The sequence below is a fragment of the Symphalangus syndactylus genome, chromosome 23 (genome assembly GCF_028878055.3).
Source record: "Symphalangus syndactylus isolate Jambi chromosome 23, NHGRI_mSymSyn1-v2.1_pri, whole genome shotgun sequence".
Classification (NCBI taxonomy): domain Eukaryota; kingdom Metazoa; phylum Chordata; class Mammalia; order Primates; family Hylobatidae; genus Symphalangus; species Symphalangus syndactylus.
This window is the reverse complement of record NC_072445.2, coordinates 53,485,155-53,504,398: the sequence shown is the minus strand read 5'-3', so window position 1 is coordinate 53,504,398 and position 19,244 is coordinate 53,485,155. Positions and strand designations below refer to the sequence as shown.

The window sequence follows — 19,244 nt, the reverse complement described above, 5'->3', positions numbered from 1 at the left end:
TCTCCAGTTTCATGAAACATTGAGAGTGTTCCTTTTCTAATACAACTTTCTGGTCTCAGCTATTCTGATTACACCATCTCAAAAATCAGAGACTCTTGAAACATCTTTGCAATAAAAAGAAAATGGTGCTTTTTGTTTGCTGTTTGGCGAGAAGCCGGCTCCAGAAATGCTCTATAGGAGAGTAAGCAAAAGATACAAAGGCGGGCACCTTGGCAACGTGAATGTATCTCTTAGTTAAACAGCTCCCTGGCTTGACTGAGCAGGGTTTGCTTTCAGCCCCCTCACACTACAGTAGGGCAGGAAATGTTTTTTAATCAGCCTTAGTTTTCTAGATATGAGCATTGTGCCTAGCAGATAGTGGGAACTGACTGATTGAGTGAATGAAACAAACATATGTAATGAGCCAGTTAAAAAATGAATCAATGAATACTGTGATGGTTTGTTTCTCCTGTACATACCATTACCCAATTAGTAATAGTGAATCACAGGGTTACTTCTCCCAGTGCTTGGTAGTTTCCTGGGAAATAAAAGAAAGTCACTGATATGGTTACAGTAAAGAGAATTTAACAATTGGCCAGGCGCAGTGGCTCACGTCTGTAATCCCAGCACTTTGGGAGACTGAGGCGGGCGGATCACATGAGGTCAGGAGTTTGAGACCACCCTGGCCAACAAGGCGAAACCCTGTCTCTACTAAAAATACAAAAATTAGCCTAGCGTGGTCTTGGGCGCCTGTAACTCCAGCTACTTGGGAGGCTGAGGCAGAAGAATCACTTGAACCCAGGAGGCGGAGATTGCAGTGAGCCAAGATCGTGCCACTGCACTCCAGCTTGGGTGACAAAGTGAGACTCTGTCTCAAAAAAAAAAAAAAAAAGAGTTTAACAATCTAGGACAGTCTGATTTGATGGTAGTTTACCAAATATTTTAAATTTTGATGGACCTATAGAGAAATTAAAATTAGTCCATTCTAACTTTATTTTTTGCAGAGTTCACATATAAACCAGTTGCCCAGGCTCACTATGAGAAAAGGTTTGAAAGTCTCCAGTTTCCTGTCACCTCAAGTCTATTTCCTTTTTTTTTCTTTATTTCTTCTTTAAAAAACACTTTAAAAAATGGGGTACATGTGCAGAACGTGCAGCTTCGTTACATAGGTATACTTGTGCCATGGTAGTTTGCTGCACCTATCGAGCCATCCTCCAAGTTCCCTCCCCTCAGTCCCCATCCCCCAACAGGCCCTGGTGTGTGTTGTTCCTCTCTCTGTGTCCATGTGTTCTCAGTGTTCAACCCTCACCTATGAGTGAGAACATGGGGTATTTGGTTTTCTGTTTCTGTGTTAGTTTGCTGAGGATGATGGCTTCTAGCTTCTTCCATGTCCCTGCAAAGGACATGATCTCATTCCTTTTTATGGCTGCATAGTATTCCATGGTGTATATGTACCACATTTTCTTTATCCAGTCTGTCATTGATGGGCATTTGGGTTGGTTCCACGTCTTTGTTATTGTAAATAGTACTGCAATAAACATATGTATGCATGTGTCTTTATAGCAGAATGATTTATAATCCTTTGGGTCTATACCCAGTAATGGGATTGCTGGGTCAAATGGTATTTCTGGTTCTATATCCTTGAGGAATTGCCATACTATCTTCCACAGTGGTTGAACTAATTTACATTTCCACCAACAGTGTAAAAGTGTTCCTGTTTCTCCACAGCCTCACCAGTATCTATTGTTTCCTGACTTTTTAATAATCACCATTCTGACTAGCATGAGATGGTATCTCATTGTGGTTTTGATTTGCTTTTCTCTGATGATCAGTGATTTTGAGCCTTTTTTCATGTTTCTTGGCCATGTAAATGTCTTCTTCTGAGAAAAGTCTATTTCCTATTTAATCTTAGATTCATGATCTTCAGAAGCCCTTGGATCTGGGTCTCCCTTGCAGAACTGGAAGAGAAACACTCACTACCGTTATTTCTGTATTTTTGTTCTAGTGAGGAGAACTTTCAGCTAGCAATCAGGAAACCTGAAAGACCCACCTCTTTTATTAACATGAAAATGTTATCCAAGTAGCATTATCTCTTACTTGTTTTGTGAACTTGTTGTGAGGAATTTACAAAACCCTTTAGACAATGCGGAGTTTTAACACAATTTGAAATCCTGAAGAAAAAGGAGCCATGAAAGAGACCCAAAGGCTTACATTAGAGGGAGCAAGTGTGCTCTTTCAAGTCATGGGAGGGAGCCACTGTGGCTCCAAGTAGGAAAAACTAATCTAGCAGCTTCTTTTAAATGAAAATTTCTCCTATGAAAATCTGGCTTTCAGCCTGATCTGGGATGGTGTCAGTGAGTGGGTAGGCAAAGAAAAGGCAGTGAGTGGTAGCTAATTAATTAGTCAATCAAAAAGTATTTATGGTTCTCTAGGTATAGGGCACCATGCTGGACTCAGTGGGAGATGCAAAGAAGAGTAAGATCCAACCTCAGCCCCTGAAAAGCTTGCAGCCGGTCTCCTTGGGAAGCGAGGTGTACATGTGCTGACAGGAAAGCACAAGGCAGGTTTTTAATTGGGCAGTATGTCTCACAGATGCAAAACAGGTAATCCAGGCACATAGGTTGTTATTCTAGGCTTATCACCATTTACATTGGGCCATGGAGTGTCAATGTTCAAAGCATCTATGAAAGCTGCTTTTATAACTGGTTAGATTGAGCTAGTTAAGGGCTTAACAGACCCTTCACCAATGAGCATAAGATGGGTTGGGTGAAGAAATGGGAATGCTACCTGGTATAGTCTTTCTTTTATTTATTCTTCACTTTATCTTAGTAACTGTTCTGAAAGTTTTAAGGGATGAAGGAGTGCTGCTATTTTCCAAAAATGACCCCAAAGAGATTGGGCCTTCATCCTTTGCTGTTGAGAAGCAAAAGAGTCATTGTAAAAATGTTTCATAGGGAAAATATGTGATGAAAAAAACAAATTACATGCCACAATTTTTATGGTAACCGCACATACACGTAGACTTGGGAAAACTCTTTTAAACATGTTGGAGGAATAAGTACATGGACAGAGGAAAATGAAATGTTGGGGACAAAAATAAGGCTATACGGACCTGAAGTTTTCCATTAGTCATTTCCATTGACCAGATCTTCTAGATGACTGCTTGACGTTTCAAATATAACTATTCCCACTGACAGCAAAATGAGATGGGATGACTTAATAGCTGCAGCTAGCATTCATTATTGACCATGTTCCAGACTTTCTCTGCCTTTATACTTAATGGCAACCTTGTGTATAGTATACCTCATGGCTCAGATGCAAATAGTCATAACTGTGTTAACACTGGATATTGATCACAGAAAAATTGTGATATGACACTATTGGGAGGACAAGACAAAAGGCAATACGCATGTAGGTGGTAGTGGGGACTGGGCAAGAAAAAAGTACACCCGTGTATTTTTGGTGGCACTTCAGTAGATAATGCCCCATACTGAAGAAAACCAAACAAGACACAGAGATAGAGTCATGTTATTTAGAGATGGGGGGGCTGCGATTATCAAAGAAACAGTTAAAATTATTGAAAATGGTTGGCATTTATGACACAGAATGGAAGAGTATAGAACTACTGATTCTTTAAATTATGTGCATGTCTAGCTTTGATAAAAATAAAAATTAGCCTGGATGCCATGGCTCATGCCTATAATCCCTTTATTTGGGAAACTGAGATGGGAGAATTGCTTGAGCCCAAGAGTTCAAGACCAGCTTGGACAACATAAGGAGACACTGTCCCTGCAAAAAATGAATTTAAAAAATTAACCAGATGTGGTGGCATGCACTGTAATCCTAGTTACTAGGGAGGATCTTTGGTGGGAGGGTCCCTTGAGACCAGGAGGTGGAGGCTGCAGTGAACTGTGATTGTGCCACTGCACTCCTGCCTGAGAAACAGAGTGAGACTCTGTCTCAAAACAAAAAACAAACAACCTTAAAAAGTGAGGGGAAAATTCAGATAAGAAAAAAAAAAAATGACCAAAAAGGAGGATGGCTGCACTTCTCATTATAATGAAACTTAAAAGAGAATACAAAAAAATTAATTCAAAACAAGGAATTGACATCAATCTCAAGTACAGTTTTTTAAACCTGATTATTATTATTTTTTTTTTCTGAGACAGGGTCTCATTTTTTCACCCAGGCTGGAGTGCAGTGGGGCATGGCTCACTGCAGCCTCGACCTCCCAGGCTCAAGAGACCCTCCTTCCTGAGTCGTCCAAGCAGCTGGGACTATAGGCGTGTGCCACCACAACCAGCTAATTTTTCAGTTTTATGTAGAGATGGATTTCTCTATGTTGCCCAGGCTGGTCTAGAACTCTTGGGATCCAGCGATCCACCAGCCTCCGCCTCCTAAAGTGCTAGGATTACAGGCGTGAGCCACTGGCCCCGCCCCTAAAACAAATCATGAAAAGGAGAAAGTTGTGCGATGTTATGTTCCTTCCTCTTTTTTCCCCACACACACTCACACTCTGGTCAGGTGCTTGTGTGTATCCTTTGACCTTTCCTTGCCATTGGCTTCTACTTGAATAGGATGACTAGCGAAGATCTGGGGGGCCAAGTTTGAGCTGTGTCATCTAACCCAGTCTCTTCATTCTCCAGCTGTGAATCTGGCTTCTTTTTGTTCTTCACTGGGTTCTTACAATATCTTCTTTCCTGCCATCTTGCTGTATCCCCCTATTCTGCTGGCCTCCTGAACCAAACTCCTCGGTCTATCCCCCTGGCTCTGACTCATTCCTTACCCTGACCTTGCTGTCTGTATTTGCTTTGACTACCCTATGAGTTTCCTCAACCTAATTCTTAATTCCTGGCTGCCACCTCCTTGTCAAAACTTGGCTAAATCCACTTTGGAATGCTAAGGCGGATGGGACTGCCTGGGAAGAATTTGGAGAATCTGCAGCTCTGCTCTTTCCTCATTCTTGAGAGCCAGGCTAGTGGCTGAGGGTGTATAGGGAGAGAGACAGGGAGAGAGACAGAGAGAGTTTGGAGAGAAGGCAGCATGATCATACCGATCATCTTGGGCCCCATCAGTCTCCTTGGGAATGCTAACATGTCTCCTGGTATAGTCTTTCTTTTATTTATTCTTCAGTTTATCTTAGTAACAGTTCTGAAAGTTTTAAACCCAGAAACATCTCTCCAGCTTCCTTGCATGAGCTGTATTTTGACCGCTTTAGAGGCTGTGGCAGGATTTCAGTCTTGCTCGTGGTGATTTTACATGGAGTGACATCTGAGTCGCTTTTCAACTGCATTCCACACCAATCTGTCCAGCCCTGCAGTTTGTGGGCTGGCTCCTGTTGTCTTTCAACATACGGAGCACTATGAGATAGTGCGAGTTTGGGTCTTGTCAGGGAGTCTGATTAAGCCACAGTCAGAGACGGCAGTCCTAAGTGTGAAATGTAACAGGCCTTCTCAAGACAGCTTCATCTGTGAGCTGCTGGAGGTGGCTGGTGCCGTTCTGTTGGGAATAGGGGCTTGCTAACAAAGCAAACATTTTTTTTTTTCTATCGCAGGCTAGGTCTACGGTGGTAACATTTGGCAAGTTGAGTAACAGGGAACATAGATAACTGTGAACAGATGGGCAACTATTAAAAGATTTGAGGGGCTTTCATCATTTCTCAAATGGCCTTCACCCACCTACAGGATACCCAGCTCCCTTGCAAGAGGATTACGTAAAGGATTCAATTACATTTCTCTTTCTTTTTTTTTTTCCTTCAATTGCGATGGAAGCACAAGCTCTGACGTGAAGAGGAGAAGAATAGATGAGAAATTTCTAATTTTGAATTCCCTTAGGATTCGATGCTGATTTCAGCTGTGCAGAGAACACTGCCCCATATTTTGCAAGAGTAACTGCTGCCAGTTTCAGGAGAGATGACTTTCCAAAATAGACAGTAAACTCCGCCCTCCATAGCTGATGACCATCTGACATTCAGACAGAATTACAGAGCTATACAAGTTTTGATAAGTATAACCTTGCTTTTGAAAAACGGCAGTGGCACGTCATCACTGTGTTTAAGCTCAAAACTGATGGACTACAAAACACATAAGAGAAATGTATTGCCTGGTCCCCAGCAGAAACATAAAATATTTATCCATCTGAGAGCAATTAAATTTATTTACTCCTGCTTTAGGACAGCAGCGTCTCTGATTCAGAAGCATGCTGTTCCTCTTTTGCTCAGAATGATGTTTGGAAGGTTCTTAAGAGGGAGAAGAATTCCAGGCACTGATTAAGAGGAGGCATGTGGTCTTCTCTTAAGGGGCAGCAGCCTGATTTTGCCAAAAGCAGCCATAAGTTGATATGGCCGGGGTTAAGGTGGCTATCAGCTAGATCTCCGTAACCTGAACAAATTAGATTGGGTTTCATTCCTCAGAGGTTGCCTTAATGACATATAAATTCTAGGGCCAATAATCTTAATATGTTTATAATTTTAGTGGGTACTTACCCTATGCACACTCATTTAATTTTCTGTTTGGAAGCAGGAAGCATGGATACCCTGCTCCCTTGCCATTTTTTTTTTTTTTCTAGACAGAGTCTTGCTCTGTCACCCAGGCTGGAGTGCAGTGGTGTGATCTCAGCTCACTGCAACCTCCACCTCCTGGGTTCAAGCAATTCTCCTGCCTCAGTGTCCCGAGTAGTTGGGATTACAGGTGCCCGCCACCATGCCTGGCTAACTTTTTAATTTTTATTATTTTATTTTATTTTATTTATTTATTTTTGAGACAGAGTCTTGCTCTGTCGCCAGGCTGGAGTGCAGTGGCACAATCTCGGCTCACTGCAATCTCTGCCTCCCGGGCTCAAGTTATTCTCCTGCTTCAGCCTCCCGAGTAGCTGGGATTACAGGCGTGTGCCACCACGCCCAGCTAATTTTTGTATTTTTAGTAGAGACGGGGTTTTACCATGTAGGCCAGGCTGGTCTCGAACTCCTGACTTCATGATCCACTTGCCTCAGCCTCCCAAAGTGCTGGGATTACAGGCGTGAGCCACCGCACCTGGTTACCCTGCCCCATTTTTATCCCCAGTCCTCTAATCAGCTTTAGTCCCTATTTATCCCAGCCAAGAGTATTGAGTAACTAAAGATCCCTGTCTCTACAAACCACCCCACCTAAGACTAAATTTTGCTTAAACATAACCAGCAGCGTTACAAAAGGAAAATATTTTCATACTTTAAATTAAAACCCTACATTCAGAATAATTATAATTTAAAATAATTCAGCAACAGAAACACCAAAACAAACCAATGAGTAATAAGTGGAAAACAGTTAGCTCTTGGAGGTGATGGCCTCTTTGCCTGCTAAATGATGCTCAGATTCATAAACTCAGTTCTCCTGGGCTGGGCTGTTTGGTTTTACGTAATTGAGTAAATAAAGATTATCGGTGGGTTAATTCTCCCCTGGAGAATTATACTTTAACAGAAGGAATTATTGGAAATAGTGAAAATATGTTCTCACCATTAGCAGAAGAAGAGCTGGCAATATTAATTTTTCCTTATATGTTTTGTGGGCTTTTAAAAAGTTAAGTGCTGTACATAGATTGTGTCATGTAACAAGGAAGCATCCACACAGGCACTTGGAAACAGTATAAAGGGAGTGAATATTTGTGTATTACATATTGGGCTTGTAGTAATCACTAATGGAATAGAAAATACGCTCAATATAATGCCAATTTTTTTTTGTTCCAAGTTTTAGGTTCTTTTGAATTTCACATATTTTTCAGATATTTAGAAATACTCTGTAGGTAGATAAAAGACACATGCACACACATTTATAGCAGCACAATTCACAATAGCAAAGATACGGAACCAACGTTAAGTCTCCATCAACCAATGAATGGATAAAGAAAATGTGGTATATATGCACTATGAAATACTAGTCAGTCAAAGAAAGGAACAAAATAATGTCTTTTACACTAACTTGGATGGAGCTGGAGGCCATATTATTCTAAGTGAAGTAGCTCAGGAATGGAAAACCAAATATCATATGTTCCTCACTTATAAGTGGGAGCTAAGCTATGAGGACGCAAAGGCATAAGAATGATATAATGGACTTTGGGGACTTGGGGAAGGGTGGGAGGGGGATGAAAGACAAAAGACTACACATTGGGTACAGTGTACACTGCTCAGGTGATGGGTGCATCCAAACCTCAGAAATCACCCCTAAAGAACTTATCCATGTAACCAAAAACCACTTGTACCCACCCCCAAAGCTACTGAAATCAAAAAGCAACAATAATACATACAATTTCATGGTTAAAAAATAAAAATGAAGCCATCCCCAGTGATTGTGTCTTCCTCCTCGCTGTTGTTGAGACTGATGGTGTTGGTTTGTTCATCCTCCCTGATGCTCACGCAGCCTCCGTTTGTGCCTGTGCTTTTCTAGAATGGCCAACATGCAGGGACTGGTGGAAAGACTGGAACGAGCTGTCAGCCGCCTGGAGTCGCTGTCTGCAGAGTCCCACAGGCCCCCTGGGGACTGCGGGGAAGTCAATGGTGTCATTGGAGGTAGGGTCACAAACTTGTCATTCCTGGTCTTCTTGTGGGTCACTTCATTTTGTTTCCATCATTTCACTCTCAAGGAACATTTCTGTTATCCTTCAGCTTCCCTACTCCTTCCATTGTATGTGACTATAACATTAACCAGAGGCAAGAAATCCCTGACAAAAAAGAAAGGAAGAAAACCTTTCAACCCACAATCCCCAAAAATTATCAGTATCTGTGCCTCTTAGAGACACGGTCTCGCTCTATCACCCAGGCTGGAGTGCAGTGGTGCAATCATAGCTCACAGTGACCTCAAACTCCTGGGCTCAAGGCATCTCCCTGCCTCGGCCTCCCGAAGTGCTGGGATTACAGGTGTGAGCCACTGTGCCCAGACTCAGTGCCTCTTAAGAGCATATTCATCTTTCTTTCGTTTAGCGTTCATACTGCTGTCCCGCACTCAATGACTAAATATATTATCTATGTAATTATCAAAAAAGAAACTAATGTTCTCGATTAGAATGTAAATTGGAAGGAATTATCATTCTGTAGATTTTCATTTTAAAATGAACAAATCACTAAATTTAGGAACTAAAGTTTTGAAAGAAGCTAGTCTTATGTGAAGGCAAATATGACTTTGATGTAACATAACTACGTCACGGTGTTTTACTTTTGCCTATTCTTAACCAAATATGCTTTTTTCTTTTTTTTTTTTTTGAGATGGAGTCTCGCTCTGTCGCCCAGGCTGGAGTGCAGTGGCATGATCTCGGCTCACTACAACCTCTGCTTCCCAGATTCAAGCGATTCTCCTGCCTCAGCCTCCCAGGTAGCTGGGACTACAGGTGCCCGCCACCATGCCCAGCTAATTTTTTGTATTTTTAATAGAGATGGGGTTTCACCATGTTAGCCAGGATGGTCTCGATCTCCTGACCTCGTGATCTGCCCACCTCGTCCTCCCAAAATGCTAGGATTACAGGCGTGAACCACCATACCTGGCCAACCAAATATGCTTTTAAAACTATATCCTAATATCATACTGTAAAACATTTTTTAATTATATCATCAAAAATAAAAGGTTGGCTACTTTCTCAAAAAGGGTACCACATATAGCAAGCTCTCCAAGTTATCTACAATAATTTTTCCAATTCCTTCTTGACTAAGGGACAAATAAAAATTACAAATAATTTACTTAATAATTTTTTTAACAAATAAAAATAAAGGACAACCAATTAAATTTGAATTTCAGATAAGGAACACTTTTTCGGGGGGTATAAGGATGTCCCAAATACTGCATGGGCTATACTGCGTGTTACGCATCTACAGCAAACATTTATTCATTGCTTCTCTGAAATTCAAATTGAACCAGGCAATCTGCATTTAATATGGCAACCCTGTTCTTGTCACATGGGCACTTCCTCCTTATCTGACCCATATTGAATCCTGTCAGGTTTTTTTGGGCTGAGAAAAGCCGTGGGGAAGAAGGGACTTCAGAAAAAGCTTTCACCAGGAAAGACCTACATTGGTGCTTCTAGAATTTCAGGCGAATTTGGACCCATGCCTGTATTACATACCACGGGACAAAAATTACTGTGTGAGCACAAATGTGCTGGCTGGTTTATTTCCCCCCTGAACATAATGAAAATTAAAATGCTTTGAATGAATTGAAAGGGGGTGTTGTTTTAAGGAAGGCTGCCAGGAGCCTGTAAGTTTTTTCCGCACCAACTGAGACACATCTATGATTTCATTTTAAGCCTCTTTTTGTTAACTGTATACAGTTGGTGTATGAGATTCAATGAACCTTATTTGTAAGAAAATATTTTCACCCTCTCTTCAGTAACTTTGTTTCATTATACTGTTGGCATCAGAAGATTAAAGACATTTCTCTAAACTACTGACCACAAACATGAAGCCTGTGAATACACAAAACAAAGTTAAAATCCAACTACCAGGAGATTATATAGTATTATTGAGTAAAGAAAAAAAAACTCAATAATTTGAACTTCACTTATTCAAAGAGGTACAAGACTGAATTTGGTACTTTGTAAAAAAAAGATTTTTTTCTAGGAAAATTAATAGGCTAAGTAGAATTAGAGGGTATGTAATTAAATTATTTAAATTATTTAAGTGTTTAAACAAATATTTTCTCATATAACAAATCATTCCAAACCAGTTATTAAAGCAAAGCTCTTCTGAAACAACTTAGCCCATAATTTACTTCCTACTTGAAATGAAGTAGGATAATTAGTAAATTGTCTGAATGATATCCATCCTTAAAACATTTTACTAATTCTAAACAACACCATTTCCATTTCTTCTTAATTAGTAAGTTTTGACAATTTTCTAAATTCTATTTTTAACAAATCCACAGAACAACCTTTTACCTTACATGTAAACATCATTACGACAATGTTATAACAAAAGTTATTATTATTTTTTTAACTTAAAGGAAACTTAAATATGTTTAAAATCGGGCCGAGCGTGGTGGCTCACTCCTGTAATCCAGCACTTTGGGAGGCCGCGGCGGGCGGATCACGAGGTCAGGAGATCAAGACCATCCTGGCTGACACGGTGAAACTCCGTCTCTACTAAAAATGAAAAAAACTAGCCGGGCGTGGTGGCGGGTGCCTGTAGTCCCAGCTACTCGGGAGACTGAGGCAGGAAAATGGCGTGAACCCGGGAGGCGGAGCTTGCAGTGAGCGGAGATCATGCCACTGCACTCCAGCCTGGGCGACAGAGCAAGACTCCGTCTCAAAAAAAAAAAAAACTTTTAGAAGGAACATAATCTCTTACAAATGCATAACAAGCATAGATCAAAGGACCACTCTATTGTGCTACTGATATTATGATGTGCTTTAGAAGGTGAGTGTTTTTTTTCTCTGATGATAATCAGTTAAGTTCCGCTCAACAGTTGAAGAAATATTTTTGCGTTTTTATAATGCGACAAACATTGTGCTAGGTGCAAGAAAATTGAAGATGAATTATACACAATCCTAATGCTCCAGAATCTTTGGTCTCAATGCATTACTATTCATGGCCCCAAATTCTTTGATTAAGGGATGCTCGAAGGATGCAGTTTGGAGAGAAAGGCAGGTCTGCCCGCAGGAGGTGTGAACAGAGCTGAACGTTGAAAGGAAATTGGAAAATATTCCCTTTTATCATTGTACCTTCTGCTATGTAGAGGACTCTGTCACTTTTCTGAAACTTTCTCCCACTTTAAATAGTCAGCAGAGACCCCCCCCCCCCCACCCCACCCCGCCTCGGGCCTCTTCCATAGCAACAAACAGGTTTATCTGTTTCCAAACCGATCCGTAAGGAGCCTTTGGGCTTGTGTCCTTTTTATGTTCCAGAAGTTGTTACATACTGTGCTGTGAACTTTAAGATAACTCAGCTTCAACGTCTAGCTTCAACATCTTGCTCAGAAGTTAGAACACACCTGCAGAGAGTGTAAATAACTTGTTTCCATCATCCTTTGGGCCTGTGGAAATGGGTAATTGGGAAAAAGAGAAAAAGAAAGACACTCTCCTAATAGTTTTGTGAGCATGGATGATATATTTGTACAACATGAGAAAAGGAATCCTAGGTTTTGGTTAGAGTTTTCATAGTTTCTCAGCATTGTATTTCTCAATATTAGGGACATGAAATCAGGGACTTAGATTTTTTTTCTGTTAATTAAAAGGCAGGGAAGTAAATGCAGAGCACACCTGTTGGGCAGTTGCCACTTGAGCTTTGCCAGTAATTTGGCAGCTCTGAACCCAACAGGTATGGGCTCAGCAGTCAATTTCATTCCCACTATGGTTGTCCCCACACCCCCCCGGGGAGTGAAGAAGGAAGAAAATGAGTGAAATCAGCTTTCTTTTTCTCCTTGCCCAGAGTTCATTATTACCTTCTGATTGCCCTGGGTAATCTTGGTAACTGTTTTTAAGGTCTTTATAGCACTTGAGCAGGTGGCTATGGAAGAAGGGCCACTGGCTTTGGATGAATCGGCTGGGTTCAGGTTTTGGATCTGCCTTTTATTTGGTCTGTAACTCTGGCCCTGTCAGGTGCTGTGTTTGCAGCCATTTCCTCATCTGTGATGGTGCTACCTACCTCCCTGGGTTTGGAGGGAATGAAATGAAATTATGTAGCGTCTTTACTCAGGAGGATGAAAAATAAGAAAACAGTGTTTTCCTGAGCTATTGAGAAATGTTTAATAAACATTGATGGAGATCTGGGCATGGTGGCTCACGCCTGTAATCCCAGTACTTTGGGAGGCTAAGGTGTGCCGATCACTTGAGCCCAGGAGTTTGAAACCAGCCTGACCAATATGGTGAGACCCTGTCTCTACAAAAACTGCAAAAATTAACAGAGCATGGTGGCATGCGTCTATGGTCCCAGCTACTTGGGAGGCTGAGGCTGGAGAATCGCTTGAACCTGGGAGGAGGAGGTTGCAGTGAGCCAAGATCACACCACTGCACTCCAGCCTGGGTGACAGAGTGAGACCCAGTCTCAAAAAAAAAAAAAAAAACGAAAAACATTGATTGAGTGAAGGAATGACTTAGCAAATGAATTAGTGAGAATGACATTAATGATATTAAACTTCCATATTGCCTGTGGCAAGACAGTTCCAGGTTTTCTTTTTTTTCTTTTATTTTTTCTTAAGATGGAGTCTTGCTCTGTCACTCAGGCTGGAGTGCCGTGGCGCGATTTCGACTCACTGAGATCACCTCCACCTCCCAGTTTCAAGCGATTCTCCTGCCTCAGCCTCCTGAGTAGCTGGGATTAAAGATGCCCACCACCACGCCTGGCTAATTTTTGTAATTTTAGTAGAGACGGGTTTCACCATGTTGTCCAGGCTGGTCTTAAACTCCTGACCTCAGGTGATCTGCCCGCCTCGGACTCCCAAAGTGCTGGGATTACAGGTGTGAGCCACTGTGCCCGGCTAGTCCCAGGTTTTCATTCAACGGCCAGGGAATAACAAACTGCTCCTTTTCCCCAAGGTGTGGCACCCTCTGTGGAAGCCTTTGACAAGCTGATGGACAGTATGGTGGCCGAGTTTTTAAAGAACAGTAGGATCCTTGCTGGGGACGTGGAGACCCATGTAAGTACTTTCCTCCCCTGTTCTCAGTAGAGAGTTTAAACTTACCAGCCCAGCCTCTGACAACTCTAACAGCCTGAGGAGATCTTTATTTATTTATTTTTTACTCTGGCTAGGCAGATGGTGGCTAAAACATTCATTTACCCATTTATTGATTTAATTGTTCCTGCAACGCCTATGGATAGAGTATTGTCCGGCACTGTTCTGGAAGCTAGGAGCATGGGGATGAACAAGATAGGCCACATCCTGCTCTCACAGAACTTCCACTTTAGTCTGGGAAACAGATGATATATACAAATGTATAAACTAATTCAGGTAGTTTTAAGTACGAAAAGAATAAGAAAGCAGAGTCATGATTTAGAGTGCTGTAAGCGGGGCTATTGCTTGAGATAGGAAGGTGTATCTGAGGTGACACTGAGCAGAGATCTGATGGAGAGAGGTAGTGAGCTGTGGAGTGATGTGGGGAAGAGAATTCCAGGCAGAGCGAACAGCAAGAGTGAAGGCTCAGAGCAAGCTTGTTGTGTTCCCAGCAGAACAGAAGGCCTGGGAAAAGATAAGGGAGGGGGTTAACAAGGGCTCAGAGTACAACATGCTCTTCTAGTCACAGTGAGGGACTTGGCTCTCCTTCCCACTGTGATGGGAAGCCACCCGGGGTCACCGGGCAGAGGACTCAGGGCGATTTGATTTATGCTTTAAAAAAGTTCCCCTGGCTGAGCTGACTCAGTCACCAGCCACCCTTCTTCTTTCTGTAAAATGCGGCCTGAGGATATCACCTCATATCCATTGGGATGGCTACTATCCAAAGAACAGGAATTAACAAGTACTAGTGAGGATGGGGAGAAACTGGAGCCTCTACGCACTGTTGGTGGGAATGTAAAATGGGGCAGGCACTGTGGAAAACAGTGTGTTGGCTCCTCAAAAAAATTTAAAAAAAAATAGAACTACCGTAGATCCAGCAATTTCACTTCTATGTATATCCCCCAAATTTAAAAGCAGCATCTCCAAGAGACACCCATGTTCATAGCAGCATTATTCACAATAGCCACGAGGTGGAAGCAACCCAAGTGTGCGTTGACAGATACACTAAATGTGGTCTGTACATACGATGGAATATTATTCAGCCTTGAAAAGGAAGGAAATGCTGTTACATGCTGTAGTATGGATGAACCTTGAGGACATTATGCTAAGTGAAATAAGCCAGACACAAAAAGACAAATACCATATGATTCCATTTATTTGCAGTACCTAGGGTGGTCAGATTTGTGGAGACAAAGTAGAATGGTGTTTGCCAGAGGCTGGAGGGAGGAGAGAATAGGAAATAGTTCAATGAGTACAGAGTTTCAGTTTTCCAAGATTAAGAAGTTCTGGAGATTGTCCAACTACGTGAATATACTTAATACTACTGAGCTGTACACTGAAAATGGTTAAGATGGTAAATTTTATGTTATGTATATCTTACCATAATTTTGAACAAAGTACAGCTTGAGGAAAAGCAGAAACACAGAATTTGATAATCTCTGGATTGGAAGAGAACTTTAAAGTTACTTAAGCTAGCCTGCCAGTTTTAGACACTTTTCATATTTTAAAAAATATTAATGTCAGCTCCAGGGTTAGTCATTGTTTGCATGCATTTAGTGAAAATCTAATGTGATAGCCAGACCAATTAAAAACATAAAAAGAAATGTATCACTGGGTTCTTCTTTTTCTTTGGCCTTTGTTTCTCACTAAGGATTGAATTCCAAATCCATCTACCTATAGATTTCTCAGCAATGACAGAATCCTGGCAAAACCATTTTCAGTATACATTCATAGAAAATCTGATTCTTGAATAAAGTTGTGGTTTGGGGCTTTTAAAAAAAAGTGTAAACGGATTCTCTCTTTGCTCCCCTCCCAATTAGACATCATATGCAACACCCAACACCAGTCTCCCAGGGGATCCGGTGACTCTGGTTATGCCAGAGGCTCCACGATTGTAATTAAATAGGTGCTTATCTCATTACATTGCAATGTATTTGTTTGCCACATCTGAGAAAAACAAAGATACTTCTCCATTTCTGTTGAAGTACCCCTTGGTGAAAGAGACAAACCTTGATATATATGAGTTCTGGAAAAACCTAGGCACTAAGAAGCATCCGCATCAAATGTATCCCACAGCTCTATCGTTACTACTCTAGTCTGTTTTTTTCCTCAGTGTTTTTGTTTACAAGAAACCTTGCAGGCAGCAAGAGAGTGGCTGAGCCTCTTGTATTCTGAAGTGTGATAACTCCTGAACGCTAGCATACACAAAGGAATATTATCTGCAATACACTGAAAAAGAGGCTTGAGTGATTGATGAACATTTTCTCTCTTGAACACTAACACAGTAATCATTGCATCATTGTGGTTACTATTAATTAATGCCAACATTAGGCTTCTGAGGTACACAGTACATTATAACTCATTAGGAGTATCTCAAACATTCTAGATAGAAGCTTTTTACAAGAGAATAATGAGACCTATAAAGAAGTATATTTAACTTTGCATTTTTTAAAAAAGTAAGATTTGCATGCTGTCTTCAAATTTCATAGTAAACAGTCCCTTTAAGTTCTTTTTAGAACAAAGTGAGTTATAAAGTGTAGCTTGATTAATGTTAAGTTTTTCATCTCTTCGTTCATCAGGCTGTAAACAGGATGACCCAGATGAAGGAATATTCTCAGTAATGAATGCTTAAGAAAATTTATGTTCTCACTAGTTTTTAAAAAATAGAGGAAAGGAAGGAAAAGAATAAAAGGGAAGGAAGAAAGGCAAGCAAGAAAGAGAGAAAGAAAGAAACACTTGTCATCTGAAAGTTTAGACTCCAGCTCTACAACACAAAGAAAAGTACAGGCAGCTATAGTCCATCTGCCCATGACTTTAATACTTTGAACATGCCATTTATTTTTTCTCTCGCTTATAGAACCATGTGTCATTGGTATTAAGCTTGCAGCTGTTGCCTCTCACATCAGCCAGAAGTGGGGGTTGAACTTTATTCCAAGAACACACCTGTTGCCTAGAAAAAAGCCCTCACATACCTGATTGTACAGGATGGAAATTTGAGAGTGACACAAATGTGTATCATGTTAAATCCTGTGCCTGTGCTTAAAAGCCATTTCACAGATACCAGTAAGGAATAAGGGCAGCCAAGCTATGATTTAACGTCTGTCTCGATGTGTTGGCTGCTGGTTGGGCTTAATTTACTGAACACTCTATAGTCTATTGACAGAACAGACCACAAAAAAGGGGAACTAATAGCTACAATCAGGAATCTCTGCTGAACTGAAGAGCATAACAGGTTTAGAAAAGATTAGAACTTGTAAAGTCTTCTTGTGTGCAACCTAAACCAAAGGGCTTATTTAAACTACTCTTCAACCCAAGAACCTTGACACAGCTTGCACCCCTTTTAAAAAAAAATAGATAATTTAATGCATAATTGCATACATGCATGATTTTATAATAGATGTTGGGTAAATAGAGTTCGCAATGTCAAAGAAGCAGATCCTCTAGAAACTGGGCCTATATAATACCTAGCCCTCGGTTGGACATCATTTATCCATAAATAGATTTATGTGACTTTGGGTTTGTTTGTTTTTTTTCTTTTTGAGACAGAGTCTCGCTCTGTTGCCCAGGCTTGAGTGCAGTGGCGTGATCTCAGCTCATTGCAACCTCCACCTCCTGGGTTCAAGCGATTCTCCTGTCTCAGCCTCCCAAGTACCTGGGATTACAGCTGCACGCCACTACATCTGGCTAATTTTTGTATTTTTAGTAGACACGGGGTTTCACCATGTTGGCCAGGCTGGTCTTGAACTCCTGACCTCGTAATTCGCCTGCCTCAGCCTCCCAAAGTGCTGGGATTATAGGCGTGAGCCACTGTACCTGGCCATTAGGGGTTATTTTTTAACAAAGCTATCCTATTGTTAGGATTCATGGCAGAACTGATCTCAGGTCTGTTTCTAATTGATGTGACAAATATGAAGCAACTGCAAATCATAGCTTTTCCTAACCCAAGTCCTTTTTGGAGATTTCTAAAATTTACATTTTAAATGTTTCTAGGAATCTGGAATATTTATTTCCTGTTCTTGATTGAAATGGATTTAAAAAACTGCTGTTACCACATGCTCTCACTAATAAGTGGGAGCTAAACATTGAGAACACATGGTCACAAAGAACGGGACAGTAGACAGTGGGCCAACTGGAGGGTGGAGGGCAGAAGAAGGGTGAGGATCAGAAAGTACCCATCAGGGGCTATGCTTATCACCTGGGCAGTGAAATAATCTGTACACCAAACCTCCGCGACACAAAATTTACCTACATAACAAACCTGTATGTGTATCCCTGAACCTAAACTATTTTACAAAAAGATATCATTAAAAAAAAATTCTTAATTATTTAAAATGAAAGAACCACAATTTGAACAAAAGGGCAATAAAATTCAACTAAACGTAACACACATAAAGCATACTATGATTAAATCACATGCTGTATAACGTTCTGTCCTTGAGTTCCCTGACTTCTATAAAGGATGAACATGATCAGAAAGTTATTAGAGCCTCACTTTTAATGGGTCATAGTCACTATGCTAGATATTCCTAGTCTTTACCATTTATTTAAATCATCTACAAAATAGGTTGCTCATTTTGTGCCATGCTGTTCAGTTAATGAGTTCAAAGAGTGACAAAATGAGAAGTCTGTCTTCCTCTGACTCGCACTGGCAGTTTGTATTAATATTTGGATTTCGAGTGGCCCTGCTTTTGAAAGCATGACCTTGAGCTAGTCCCTTCATCTGCTCCTTAACGAGGCAGGACGACATAATTTATCGGGGTCTCTGGCTCTCAATAGCCCATGCACCTGACTCATCAGTTTTCTCAGCCTGAAAGCATGAGGGAGCTATTTGGTTTCCAAAGGCTTGCAATAGAGTGGCCTCATCACCTTTATAAAGAGCATCTTCAGCCATGCCGGGGAAGATACCCTGAGAAACAAGCAGAAGGAACCATGTCAGAAAAGGAATACGCAGAACACTAAAGACAAAACATCTTTCCACTCTCTTGTGGTATAGATGAACATCTGGCTCCTTCATCTTAAAGGACCTATAGGCCTCTACCAGTCTGTGCTTTCCAGTCCTATGAGTTGTCACATCTTCCTTTACATGAATCTTATCTCTGAAACATATAATACCCTTATCTCTGGAATAAATGGTACAAAATATCTGCATGTTTATTTTACGGATGATATCTTGTATTCTTTCAATTCTTTTGATTCTTGAAAATATTTATGGATCATCTGTACTCATTTTAAAAGTGTCCATTTACATGTTTGGTGCTTTAGAATCTGTGTCTATCCAGGATCCCCATCCCAAAAAATCTTATCAGAAGCACCACTGTGGGGCTGACTCAGCAAACCAGCCCATTCCACGTCGATCTCCTCACCTCCCCACTCTGCCTTCAGCCAACTTGCTCTTCCCATGAACTTCCAGTTTCCTGTTCACTGTTTTAATTTGAACATTAATTTTTATTACCACTAGATGTGGAATATCTTGGCAATTGCAAGCCCGAAGAATCTGTATGTCTTTCAATTTCACCAAATGACAGAGATACAAAAAATGACTTGCATCAAGAATTCTGCCTCTAGCTTTCATCCAGGCTTTAAATCGGGCATCTTCTTTCT

At 40.9% G+C, this 19,244-nt stretch overlaps 1 protein-coding gene across 3 annotated transcripts in view; it reads left to right on the top strand.

Annotated features, from left to right (window-relative positions):
- Nucleotides 1-19,244, top strand: part of CAP2 (cyclase associated actin cytoskeleton regulatory protein 2) — a 162,589-nt gene that overhangs the window by 19,473 nt on the left and 123,872 nt on the right. For all 3 annotated transcript variants that reach the window (XM_055264096.2, XM_055264098.2, XM_055264095.2), the window contains exons 2-3: nucleotides 8,397-8,518; nucleotides 13,468-13,568. In XM_055264096.2, coding sequence (XP_055120071.1) covers nucleotides 8,398-8,518; nucleotides 13,468-13,568 — 222 coding nt within the window. In that variant the 5' untranslated portion in view covers nucleotide 8,397. The remainder of the gene's footprint in view (nucleotides 1-8,396; nucleotides 8,519-13,467; nucleotides 13,569-19,244) is intronic.